Source organism: Buceros rhinoceros, unplaced genomic scaffold (assembly GCF_000710305.1).
Source record: "Buceros rhinoceros silvestris isolate BGI_N320 unplaced genomic scaffold, ASM71030v1 scaffold2373, whole genome shotgun sequence".
NCBI lineage: Eukaryota > Metazoa > Chordata > Aves > Bucerotiformes > Bucerotidae > Buceros > Buceros rhinoceros.
This window is the reverse complement of record NW_010405214.1, coordinates 14887-28891: the sequence shown is the minus strand read 5'-3', so window position 1 is coordinate 28891 and position 14005 is coordinate 14887. Positions and strand designations below refer to the sequence as shown.

The window sequence follows — 14005 nt, the reverse complement described above, 5'->3', positions numbered from 1 at the left end:
GGCCAGCAGGAAGACTGCACAACAGCAGCAGTCCTGTGAGAAATAACCAGCTGCCAGAGCCTGAGGATATACAGGGACCTTCGGGAACACACATCACCTGTGCCTCATCTCAAATGCCTCTGATTTGGCTTTGAAAGCCTGTGGGCTTTGAGAAGCATAGGAGGGTGGTGGAGAAAAACTTCTATGGCAAGGTTTATGTGACTATACAGTGAGTGGTGAGGGGATGTCTAGGCATATATGCTTGAAAGAGGTGGGCTACAAGCATCTAATCAGCAAGCAAAGCTGTGCCGGGGGTTGCACAGCTAGATAAGGAGGAGGAATGGCAGTGCATTTGTGTGCACAGCTTGTGTGGGGAACAGTAGGCAAAATCCTCCATCCCCAGGGAGGCAAGTGAGGAACAGGGTCAGCACAGGCGTTTGTGTGCGTGTGCAGAGGCAGGGTGTGCAAGGGGGAGGGGAGGGCTGCACTGCAGTGTACCTGCCTGGCAGGACAGCACTATGTAAGCATATGCTACACTGACAGAATCGTCAATTCCTAAAATGGAGAGAGAAAGAGGCATACTCCCATGAGTACTACGTGGAATGCTTTTATGTCTCTCCTCAGAAAGGAATGAGGGGAAAGTGTTTCTAGGCCTGGGACGAGAGCAGAAATGATAAAAGCAGCATTGCACAATCCAGCAGCCTATTGTCAGGGTGGACGGAGGCACATTACAATGAAAACATGCAGAGGGCAAAGCCCAGTCCCAGACGGATTCTGTCCTGCTACGATCCTTCCTCAGGCTTTGGTCACCGTCACATCAATGCAAGCATGACAAAGTTTTATTGAAGCACAGCATTGCCCTAGAGTAATCGGACAGGGAAGTAGGAGTGCGGATCTGAGGCGGACACCAAAGTACATGTAGCCTGGCAGATGCGAGCAGCTCTGCCTGAACTGAATTCTTACCAAGAAAGGGATATGAAGTCACTGTATTAGAGCCCAGAGCTCTCTGCACTGATCCAGAGAGGAAAGTCCTGTGCTAAGCCAGCCACATTATTTCCCGCTTCCTTCTTGTCAATCTCTCCTCTGAATATCAACCTTTCCTTTCTTCTCTTGCCTATACTTCCCCTACTTTTCACATCTCTGCTGCGATCCATCTGCTCCTTCTACAGTTTACTTACTATCTGTCTCTTCCTCCTTTTCCTCCCATGTTTCTTCCCTTGCCCCCAGATCTTCTTGTTGGGCTGCCAGGACCCTGGTTCAGTGGTGTAACTCAGCTGATTTACTCTCCTTAAAGCAATGTCTGCTCTCATGTAAATCACCCTCCAAATCCAGCCTGTGAAATGGGCTTGTACACTAAACTCTATGAATAGGAAAGTAGACACAGCTGGCCTATTCATAATCAACATAAAAAATAGATTAGCACTTTACAGATTAAACATTATCATTTCAACAGTTAACATAAATCAACTACACTTACAGGCCTAGCACTGCCGCTGCCACTGCAGGGTGACAAGCGTTGCAAAGGGAAGGGCTGCCAGTCCAGGGTGCAGCAGGAAACAGCTCGTTTGTCTTCCACCTTGAATGTTAAGTTCTCCTTGGGCACCCCCAGGGTCTACTGCTAGAGGTTGTTACAAGGAGAAAAGTGGGATAAGGAAACAAAGGTAGGGGGTTAATTTTTATCAATTCACATGCATTTCTAAGCAATGCACAACAATTCTAGAGCCAGAATCCAACTGCCCTACCCCCCTCCCTAGGGCTGATGCAGCTCAAAAACAAATGGAGCAATAGAGTCAGTGTCTGGAATAGGAACAGGACAGGGAGCCTCTAAACACTCACTGCTATCTAGTTGTGTTCCCTATAGCTCAAAATCATTGGACTTCTGTGGATGAGGTACAACAGTGTCCTGGTTTGATGGATTCTATCTAACATAAGCAGGGGCACCCATCTCAAAAACCACCTTGTAATAACCAGGGTAGCGACCTCACCAAAAGAGGACTGAGAACTGAGGTCCACTCCTGACATGCCCTGAGGAGAGCAAAGCCAGGAGACAGGTGCTCAGAGCCTGCTACTCATCAGGCTGCACTTCTTCCTCCATCAGGTACAAGACACTAAGTCACTGGAGATGCTCAGTCCAACACACTGTTATCAGTATGCTACAGTTGTGTTTGAGGAGAAAAGGCAGCGCAGAAAGAACCGTGCCCCGACTGTACCACCCAAGGAGACCTTCTGCTGTGCTCTTTGCAACCGGTCTTGCCTATCCCACATTGGCCTTTTCAGCCGTCAGCGCGCTGCAGTAAGCGTGAGAAAGCCCTTCCCAAATCTTCGTCCGCAAAGCCAAACCCTGGATGGGTAGTTGTGTAGTCAACAGAGAGCTAAGGCCCACAGAACCAGCAGAGCCCATCACCTTTCCCTTCCTCCCTGCTCACTCACTGAGAACCACCCAGTGTCTGAAATGCTTAGCTTGAAGCAGCCAACCTGTAATTTCCAAGCTGGTCCTGATGATTGCAAGGAATTAGCCAAGGCTTTTGACAGGGTCGCCCGTTAAGGACCAGCCTTACAGCTCTTTCAAATAGAAAGAAAAAAAAAAAAAGACAGCCTGGGACAGAAGGCATGGGCTTAGAGGTTTTCTTGGCAGACAGCAAAGACACTAGCGGTTCACAAAGGACAAGGCAGCAAAAATTACACAGGCAGGCTTCTTTAGTATAACCCCTCTCAACAAGCCCTGGTAATTTTAATTGGTCTAGCCTCCTTCCAGCATTCCTTTATAAATGGAAATAACAGTTAATAGACCTGAACCAATCAGTTACATCCAATAAGTTGTTTGGCAAAATTAGCTTTGTTCTCCACTCACAACTGATACCATCTCAGTTTCATTCATTATCTGAAATGAGCCAACTAATGTAAATTTTCTACTAATCATTCGAAATTTGGAAGGACTGCTGCTGAACAGCCTCTTCCAAGAACTTGCCAGTTTGAGATGGAGTGTTTATGTGAGCTTTTTAAGGAAGAAATTTGTGGATTTGCTTCAGCTGAGCTCTCCTGGCACAAGCAATAGGTCATATGAGTTTATTGCTTCAGTTGTCACACACAGCTTCACAGGCTTGCTCCGAACCACGCATCCCGTAAAACCAAAGCACTGCAAAGTGCTTACAGAAAAGAAGTGCAAAATGTGCTTAACATTCACAAACATAACTTGATTTCCAAAGGCAACGTGAGAAAACTTCCTCTCTCTCAGGCTGGCTTGCCAACTAGGGATTGATACACTTCACTCATTAATGGTAGAAAGACCTTTAAGACCCCTTAGATCTCCAATTCTCAAAATACAAATGTATGTTGAGCGTGAGGCTTTCCATGAGGAGAGTTTCCAGTATTCTCACCCATAGCATCTTTTTCACAGGGAAGAAAACAAGCAGGCAGGGTTGAAGTGCTTTCTATGGCTCAGTATTCTTCCATGGAATGAGGAGTTGTCTCAGACAGGTCCCAGAAGTGCCATAAATCAGAGCTTATTAGATCACTGTACATCTTAAAAATTCATAAAAATGCTATGAGTCTATTCTGTGTGTTAGGAAAATGCAGGTGTGTCAAGGTCAGGCCCTGTAACTTCTTACTTCATCTTATGTCATTTGTTTCATCCACAAATAACCTACTGGCAAAGGTCACCAGAATCACTGCATCTTGTTTTCACGTTCCCAATAGGTCAAGAGCCAAGAAACCGGGCAGACTTAAAATTCTGAAAGGAAATAGGAGATTTTAACCAGGCAGAATCAAAAGATCAAAAGATCAGTGGGCAGGTAAATGACAGGATTCCCTGCTTCCTCAGAGAAAAATCAGGAATGCTAAACTCAGCCTGAGCCTAGATCAGAGCAGCAAATAAGAATGCTTCTGAGTCTATCAGCAGCAGGCTTTGAAAGAGAAGCCAATCCCTCCACACGGCAGCTCAGTGTTTCTGCCCCTTCCCAGGCCACGCTGCGTCATAAATGCACAGAGACTGCGGAGCAAATGGGGCACACGCCCTGTTCAAAAAAAGACGCAAGAAGGCCACGTAAGGTCTATTAATGCTCATGACAGGTAACACTTTCCAGTGATTGTTTGGACCTGGAAGGGTTACCCATGTGCTGAGAGGTGGTTTCTGCCAACGGCTAGAGCAGTGCTGTGCAGCACATCTACCACCTCTGCAGACGTGGACACCGAATGCAGCCTGACACAGCTGTGGTGTGCGTGCCAGCCGAGGTTTATTTGCACCAAAGCAACACTTCAGGTGTCATCAAAACTCTGCAAAAATGCTACTGAAGAGAGCTTACCATCTGCACACAAGTCACTGTGAGCCAAGAAATTCTGTGCAGGTATGTCATACACTAACCCCCAGGCACCTAAAGAATTTGTAAACTGAAGAAAAAAATGTCACCAAGCACGCAGATGAGAACTGCATCTTAGCAGGCCATTCCCCAAATTTTTCACTTCCTTGTAGAAGGCCCTCCAAAAAATCTTTCAGAAAATCCACTGACCAACCTGTATTGTAAATTTTATTAACTTGAAGGAATCCAAAGGGGATTATCATCTAATCTATCCACAAAACCTTCCCCCTCTTCGGCAGTGTGGCTTAGGGCACCCAGGAAGAGGCTGCCATGAGCAGGACTCAGCCAGATCCTCTCCCAGGAGCTGTGAGCCGAGAGTAAACCCATGGAAGGAGGGAGTACTCTGTCCCAAAGCTCCCCTGGCAGTAAGGTCCCCAGATTGTCTTCAGCATGACACTAAGGGTCAGTGACACTGGAGCCTGCAAACAAAGCAAGCAGGGACACAAAGCAAGGTGGACCATCTGAATGACACAAAGCTCCGTTTGCTCTCCCTGTATGCCCCTGGCAGTGAAGCAGCGGTTCTGGGCAGCTGCTGCCCACGCAAGGTCTTGATGTAGATGCAGCCACACTGAGATCCGCCTGCGACTGAAGCCTCTTACCAGAGACGGGGCAGGGAGAACAGAGGGGAGGCTGCAGCAGCAGCGGGACATGCATAGGCAACTGCTCCTGCCTTCCAGTTGAGTAATGCAGGTCCATTTGTTCTGGGTGACATTAATACTATTCACCATCCATCTCAGACTCTCTAAATTACCTTTTTATGGCCAAAATCCTTTTCATAATTGATAAAAATCTCTTTTTTATATCCCAAGTTATTGAAAAAATGTGAAGTTTTTTTATTCCTCATTATAGTTTTAATAAAAATGTGGTTTTTATTGACAGCTATTTGGAAGCCCTGATGGGCCTACTGAGAGAGGCTTGGGGGAGTGGGAGAAGGGCCAAATCCTACAGTCCCACTTCCCAGCCCCTCACACTGCCAGAGTAATGGCCATCACAGACCAGCTTCCACTCTGGCAGGTAATGGAGGGTGGGTAACGTCATGCAGGAAGAGGAGATTTCCTGTGACGGACGTAACACTCACAGCAGGCAGAAGAGGTTCTTGCTGACTTAAATCTTGTTTGCTTGTGTTTGTTTCTGATGTACACAAGGGCCAACTTCACAGAGCACCCCAGCACAGAGTTGCTGGAGTGGGGTACGTAAGGACAGAACCAGGGTGACAAGCTATGGGAGACACAGGTGCTCAGCAGAGCCATTCAGTATCAGTCCCACAGCCCCAAGCAACCACGAGAGCAACCACAAACTAACTGCCACACACCAGCAGGCAGAACACTCAACCACAAGGCTGTCCAGCACCAGAGGGAGCAGGCACCTACCAGGGTCCTGGCATCCTGGATGGGTTAGACGACATTGCCAGCATGGGAAGAGGCTTTTGGGGGCCATAAGAGGATCTGCAGCATCGTGACCTTAAGACCTTCTGACCTAGCAGGGTTAAATTAATCTTCTCTAGGGCAACGTATGGGGCCAGCTACAGAGAGTGGCTCATATTCCCCTGAGAACAGCTTAGATGCTATAGGACTCACAGCGTGATACCCAACATCCTACTGAAGGCCTAACTGCTCTCCCACAGGGCTGAGCACTGCTTCAATAGTTCTGAAAATCAGGAGTATGTCTTGCCAGTGCTTAAAATGCTAATCAACAGTTCCAGAGGGAAGGGAATCAGTCTGTCCTTCTCCCTGTCACCGGCACAGCAAAGGCTGCCATGCCATACCAAGAATGCACACAGAAACAGGAGTAAAGAGAGGAGTCTCTTCTATTCCCTCTCTTTTCTCATGCTGCCATAGTCTGAGGGCAGGGGAGTCTCTTGCTGTAGGGATTAGCACCTTTCTGCAGTCCATTCCAAACCTTTCCCATGGCAGGTTCAAACGGGCACACCATTTTTGTCCCTCCCTGTTAACTGGCTACGTGGGATTGCTGCACACCATTGCAGTGACCATGCCTCCAGGTGTATATGAGTACATTTCAACACCGGATGAATAACGCTCGTGTACACAACCTAGAAAACACTTTGGGAACCTTGGGAGCAATTTAAAGTAGAAGGACAAAGGGCAGTATCTTTCTCAGCCACAATTTTGCTGCAGGGACAATGACTTCTCAGACAACAAGTATCTGTTTCTTACCGCACAGTATTGGTGCCGTGGCAGGTACAACAGCAGTAATCCAAGGAGAAGAAAGCCCTTTCCTTTAACCTAAGGCTGGGTCCTCCAGACCTCACTGTGAAAATGCATCCTGGTTCACAAACCACAGCACAAGAGGTTCCTCTACCACACATGCTTTGCTTACAAGTCTCAGTCAAACCACTGACCTATCCTGCCCTGCTCCATCAGCGAGCTCCATTACTGTATGGCTGCAGGAGGCTTCTTGCAATGGCAAACCAGTCCTTGAAAACAGGTAAAAGCCACAATTAACTGCGGATGAAAAGGATGGTCTCTTTGGAGGTGCTGGCTAATCAAGCAATTAGAAACTGTTTCCCATTACCTGCACTCCCACAAAGCAGAGCTGGACTGACATCCTTCCGAATGACTGCCTTTCCATCTATCTAAGTCCTTTACACAATTTGGCTTCACAGAGACAAGCCTTGACCTCTGGGCTTGCCTCAGACCTTTCTCCCAGCTTTGAACAAAGCAAACGCTGGAACCAACACATTCAATCACTGATGTGTTCTCCCTGTGGAGCCTGTTTTGCCTCTCAGTCTTCCTGGAGGGCAGCAAACTCACCAACAATGGTAGAAGCATGTATGTAGATGTGGATACCTGCAGTCAGGATTTCTTTGGATCCCTCACTTAATAGCTTCCGGGACTGCTCACCTTCAGCAATTTCCACTCACTTCTATGACAGCTTCACAACTATTAGCAAGAGGCCAGAGATGTAAGGATAAGTCAAGGGACAAGGAAGAAGAGGAGACCCTCTTACGGCAGGCAAGGCCGGCGCTGCACCCTACACCGGCCCCTCATCCCCCAGGCGAAGACACAGCCTGGACAGAGCACCTGGGCAGCTGTACCACACAGGTGCCCCACCTGCACTGGAAAAACCCTACTTGGCATCACATTGGTCTCATGGGTATGTTATCTTTATCCTTACCCTAACCCCAACTGCACAACCTCAAACCAGACACAGGAGCAGGGACCAGAGAACCAGCCTGATGGGAACCGGCCAGAGAGGAGCACAGGTGGAGGAACTGGGATATTTCTAAAAGGACAGTGGTGAGTGATGGGTTGGGAGGGAGTGCCTCCCACCATGAAAAATTACCTCCAACATGAGTTAAAGCTTGAGTAGAGTATGAAGTACACAAATACACCAAGAGGGAGAATAAGGAGTCTTGGGGAAAAGGTCAGAAAGTTGATTACAAAATGCCAATGTGTGAGAATAAGCTGGAAGTTGAGGAGCAATAGGCTCTGGAAAGTGACGTCTTGGTGTACACAGGAGAAGGCTTACAGTGGTGCTGAGTGGGTAGAGCTATGCTGTGGCCTACTGGGAGGTGCAATACGGCTGCAAACGAGGAGGTATTTTAGGACTAGAAAGAGGTAAAAGAGGGCACAGGCAGGAGTACACAGTGAAGCAAGGAGGTGTCACAGTATCTAAAGTCAGTGTTATTGCTCAACAGCACAGAATCAAGAATCACAGAGCCATGGTAGGGACTGCAGTGGACAGTACTGGAGCCAGATAACAGAAAGGCACCAAGGACATTTGGAAGAGCAGGGCTGTAAAAGCTGCCAGGCCATTCTGTAGCAACTCGGTCTTATGAGGAGGGACACTCTGGAATGGCCTTGATCAGAGCAGAGAGAAGCAGATGTACTTTTGAAAGGTGGAAGTTTCCGACCAGTCTCAGCAATGAGCAATTCGGTCCTCTGAGCACCTTGTCCATAGAAATCACACACAGAAGGACCTACAGGACGCCTTTCCAAGAGACACCAAAGGGCTGCAGGTGGAACTGGCTTGGCCAAACTCAGATAACGCCCTGGGTTCTGCAGTTCTGCTCTGGAACCAAACTGGCATGACCTTGACAGTTGTATCCTACAACCACAAGCCAGTCCCTTCCAATAGACCTGCCACAGGGAGGAAATGCCCCTAATTCCAGCGCTGGCAAAACACTTCTTCCATCATTTCTAGTTTCTAAGCACAACAATTTTGTGCTTTTAAGGTGCAGCTACTCCGAAAGATTTATCTTCCAAAGGCCCTCATCATGTCCATAAATGTCTGGTGTCCACATCTCACCAAAGTTGCCTGGCTCTGCTCTGCATGCACTTTGTTGAGTTAGAGAGCTTAGCTGAAGCAGCTATCTTCCCCTGCATCATTAATCGCTCTGCAGAGAAAATTAAAATTGTGGGGTAGGGAACACACTTGTTTCACTTTCATTTTCTAAGCTTCACACCTTTTCACTTTCAGAACCTTGTTCAAGCAAGGAATATGAAAATAGAGGGAGGAGAGACTCTTTCATCATACCTCATTACCCATTCTTATGTGCACAGCTTTTCCCAACTGCTCCAGGGAATACATGCAGAACGAACCCAAACTGTGGTATCTCCCCTGTCTCCCGAAAAGACTCTTACTCTATGATCTTGCTGGTGATCGTTTCTGGGAGTTACTGTAAAGATTTCTTTGTGAAGCCTCTCTCACTGCTACTACTCATGTTGCCCTGAGAATCCTGTGCCCCACATCAGCCTCTTGCACACAACCCTCAAGAGGCTGATCAGCCCCCACCGTCACTTAGCCAAATCACTGACCTGAAATTAGAAAAGCAGCATTTACTCACTATCGATTATTTTTATCCCAAAGATCCCTGATATGTACAGAGATTCCCCCTAGACTTAAAACAGGGTTCGACAGGGCAACCCACTAGTCAGTCAGCATATAATGCTTCTCCCTCTGTGTCAGATCGCACACGTGCCGTTTGCCTTTAAATCAGTCCCTTAGCTCATGCAGCAGACCTGCACGCTGCAGCTCCCAGTCTCCAGCCACAACACTGGCCTAGAATGGGAGATTCTCCATCAGCAGGGTGGCATGCAAGTCTGTGTGGAGACAACAGAGCCAGGCTGAACTGCTGTAAACCCTGCTCACAAGCCCTCTGTCTTTGCTCACAGATCAGTTCCTGCTTACACCAGTTCTCCCACAAAACCACCCCATTTGTCAAATACCCAAGCTTCTGCTAAGATTCTCAGCAGTAGGCCGCATCAGAAGACAGACTATTTCTTCTTGACTGAAGATACAATGCTTCTATATGTGAAATAGGCTTTTTTATTATTATTATTATTTTCATGCCCTTTTGCAAGCTCTTGCATAATTTGTCAGCTTGTCACATTGCTCCCTAGGTATTTCTGTACTGCCAGTTGATGTTCCTCCCATTTGTTCTGCACTGACCCAAACCGTACGTCATTACTTCTTGCCTACGCTTGAGATTCATCTGAGAATCCTGCTCTTGCACCTGATAGGGGAACTGAAAGTCCAAGAGCAACTGTCCAACTGAATTCCAAGAGCAGCAGCGTTAGGCCTAGACGCCCTGGCAAAGTTCAGTCACTGTCTCTTCTGTTTGAATTCATCTGCAAGTTCCCAGATGTGATGCTGGCTCCAAGTGGGAAGGTTGCAGGATCCCTCTTTGAACTCTCCTCTGCCCTGACACTCCACCTTGCCCTTCTGCGATCTGTATTTCAGCTAAGTATGTCGTATTTAAAATGTACTGAGGATGTAGCTACACTGGAATTCAATTTGTTCTTAAAGTAAACCTATTAAAATCTCTGGACTCCAGCCAAGACAGCTGCGGTGCATTAGGTTCCCCAAAACCATTTTGCTTTTAAATACCTTGATTTGGTACCGGTAACTAATGGACACGGGCATTTACCCGAGCTTTTAATACTTCCCAGTTTCACCAGTTCCTTTATTTTTATACGTCATTCACCTCATTTCTCTCTTTTATCATTGTTCTCTTTCTTTTATTAGCATTTCCTCTCTATCCTTTTCTTCCTGTCTTTTTTTCCTTCCTCCCTCTGTCTCTTGAAAATTAAATATTGCTCAGCACTGCCCATGTGGGTGAAGTGAATGCTAAGCAGAAAGACTGCTGTGGAGACTGGATTCGAGCCGCCTCGCCAGGAATCAGTGAGGCATGGAGGGTTCATCTAGCTCCAGAAAAGCTGAAAGAAACCAGGGTGATCAGTGGCAGCTGAACACGTACTTGACAGAAAAGGACCCACTGTTGAGCACCTGCCTCAGCCTCTGAGACACGCCACACAAACCGAGCCAGAGGTGGGGTGGCTGCTGTGGTAATTCAAAGGGAGCTAACCACAGGGGGGTTTTCCACGGCTCCTGCAGAGGGGAGATTGCCAGAGGGAGGCCCATGGAGTAGCAGGGGTCTGCAGGGAGCAGTCAGCCAGCCCTGCTCCATCTATCCACTGAGCTATGAAACAGCTATGACACCAGCCATGCTACAAGGATGCAGTGCTGAGAAAGGGGAGCATCTTGTAGGTCAGGGGCTGAAATTAACCCTGACATTAAACTGCAGAGAAATACTAATTCCTAACTAGATAATTCCTAGACTTTTAATCTACACATAAAGCAGACCACACATACATCTACACACATACATCTACACATAGGCAGACCACCCCATTCAAATCTGCCCATAATGTACCCACTAGATGCAAATACGTCACTTCTCACCTCATGTTGCCCCCATACCTCCTTACCACCTAGTCAGGCTGCCCAGAACCCAAAACAGCCCCACAAACCTTTATGTATGAGCAACAACAGATGTACACACTGCTTCCCTTCTTCAGCCTCCTGTCTTCCTTCCCCTCACATGGACCTCCTCTACTGTTGCCTCCCTCTCACCATGTCAGTTGTGATCTTTTAAATGCCTCTCCTCAACCTGGGCTGGAGTGTGAGCGGAGCTCTTCTTGTAAGGGGCAAGATGCAAAGTAGCAAAATACCCTCTCCAAATACTACAGTTACTTCCTTTATATCTAATGACCACAGGCACCTATCTCTGATCTCAGGGCTGTAGGCTGTGGAGGGTTAATGGTGATACAGACTCCTGGGCTACTGCATTACCTGACTGCAAACACCAAAGGTGATTTATGCTATTATTTTGTTTGTGGGTTAATTAGGGGCTCAAGAAAGTAAAGGTCTGTCAGTGCTAGCTAGAATTGGTCTAGTGCAGCCAGGGGAGAGCAGTCATCCCTCACAGAGCTCTGGTGATATATCTTTGTCCTGAACATCAATATCTCCAGCTCCCACTCCTCCGTGTGGCAGATGGCCCTCCATCCTGACCTCCAGCAATCCTGTTAGTCTTGACATATCTTCTGGAATACACTATTCCACTGAGTCCTGCCATTTCCACCCGGCAGCTTTCACACCCTTAATCCTCTGTCATCTTCTCCTTTCCTAAATTTGCCAATAATGCCCATCAAGGGACAGGGAAGATTCACAGGGTATTCTTCCATGGGTAAGGAGGAGATATTGCCCCTTCGTATCTCTTGCAACTTGGTATCTCTTGCAACCATGACGGACTTCCTTGCTCCTGTTTTCCTTCCTCTAGCTGTCCAGAACTTGCTGAAGCCCAAGAAGCTAAGGGGCTATGGCTGCCCCTACCTCTTTGCCCAGATCCTCCCGGATAACTTGCTCAATCTCCTGCCTGGTGCTCTGTGGAGCCTGGCTGTGCAGCACTTTGAGGGTGCGGGTGTACTCCTCAGGCAGCAGGTAGTCAAGCGCTCCCAGGTGCTGTCCCACCTTGATGAAGGTGCCTCGGTTGGCGCAGCAGAGCTCCCGGAGGCGCTCAGCAGAGCGCAGGTGCACCTGCGGAGAGACCAGAACATCAGCCAAGCCCTTTTTGCTGTCTGTTACCTGCACATACTCACATATGTGCCTTTTATTTGTCCAGTATTTAAACAGACCAGGGATTTCCCTTCTTGATTTGGGGCATCATCATTATCTGATGTGTCAGATAAGTATTAGGTCTCTGGCTTGATTTAGAGGGACTGAATCAGGACAAGATGTTCCAGATAATAAGGGGCTTTGACACTTGTTTGCACGGGCGCCATGATCAGTGACAGCACATTAGTTTTTGGCTTGACCATGGCTACATCCTTGCACAGAATAAGACGTCTACCCACATGGCAGTATTGGTTTGTCACTGTGATACATCACTACAACGCACAGTTTGGGAACCACTTGTCAAAAGACCAGTCAGGACCACAACCATGTATGTTAGATGCTTAGTTTTAGTGCAGTGAATTAAAGTGAGAAGAAAACCACAGATACTTCCCCAGAAACTTCCAGGAACTGGGAAGAAGAATCTGTTAAAAATCAAAACTACATGTCTGTTTGGCAGTGAGGAGGACAGCGTGTGGGCAGTCCTTCATCCTCCTCAACTCACTCTGACACACTACAAGGGGAAATTACATCGCTCCAGTCCAGCCAGGTCTTGGTCTTACAGCTTACACTGCCAACAAAGTCTGCAGTGACAGTGGTTTTAGAAACCAAGAATTAGAAGACATGCCAGCTTTGCTCATATTGGCCAAGATGCATCCACCAAATGACAAAACCCATCACCAACCACTTGCCTGGTCTGAATTTCAGCTCCTGAGGTCCATTCCATCTCTCATGAACAGACCAGCCACAACACCCTCCAGTGACAATGATTTATTCTGCCTTTATTACCCTCACTAGAAAAGTTTCCTACCAAGGACACAGCTATACTCAACATTCTTTAATAAACTTCAGATAAGTTTACCCTGATACATTAAAAAAATCCAAGCAAATCAATGACAAAAAAAAACTCCACACCCATCTTCTGTTAATGGCTAACACCGATCTGCATGGGGGCTTCTAATTCCTCTGGCTTCTATGTCAAAAGTCATTTAAAGTCAAATCCTGTGAAAGCAGACCTCATCTGCCCAAGATCCTGTGATGAGGGACTCTACCAAAAGCCGCAAAGTACATGGCAGAAAGGAACGCCACCACAAATGCACATGAACACCACACGCACCCTCCCGTCCATCCGATTTAGTAACTATATTTGGCTTCTGTGCAAAACAGTGCTGTGTCACATCACGAGGCGAGGCAACTGTCCCACATTTGGGAACGTGTCAGGGGACAGACTGGGTGCTGGGCTGGAAGCGCATGGAACACAGGCCTTGGGGAGTGTGAGGAAAAAGCCTAACGGGCAAGTCTCACGCTCAGTGTGTGAGACTTGACAGCCTGATGCACACATATGCACACACTTTCCTAGGTGGCCATGCACAGCCGAATTCATGCTAGGAGGGTGAGCTTCCCCCAGCATACTGCCTGCTCAAAAGCACTCACAAATACACAGGCAGAAAATAACATCCACGGGCATGCCTGAAGTCTCCCACATCATTGTCCTTCATTTTACACACAGCTTCAAAGCTCCTGCTGTAAGTAGCAAGCCTCTGCCCTCGCTGTTTCCCTGCTCTCCTCTGCTGTGTGCGGCAGAGGAAAAAGCAGGCCAAAAGGGGACAAGGAAAGAAAGCTGTGAAAGAGGACAAGAGAGCAAGAAAAGCAGGGAGGGACTAATGCCATGGAAGAGAAAGGCAGTGGGAGGGAGGGAGCCAGAGCAGTCGAGTAGTTTGTCACAGCACCAGGAGTGCAGACCATTACAGGGAAAG

At 47.6% G+C, this 14005-nt stretch overlaps 1 protein-coding gene across 1 annotated transcript in view; it reads right to left on the bottom strand.

The window, feature by feature from the left end:
• The window catches only part of ADCK1 (aarF domain containing kinase 1), a gene marked incomplete at its 5' end in the record, with an annotated part of 56288 nt that overhangs the window by 40518 nt on the left and 1765 nt on the right, over positions 1-14005 (bottom strand). The window contains one exon of the mRNA XM_010133629.1: positions 11970-12173. Coding sequence (XP_010131931.1) covers positions 11970-12173 — 204 coding nt within the window. The remainder of the gene's footprint in view (positions 1-11969; positions 12174-14005) is intronic.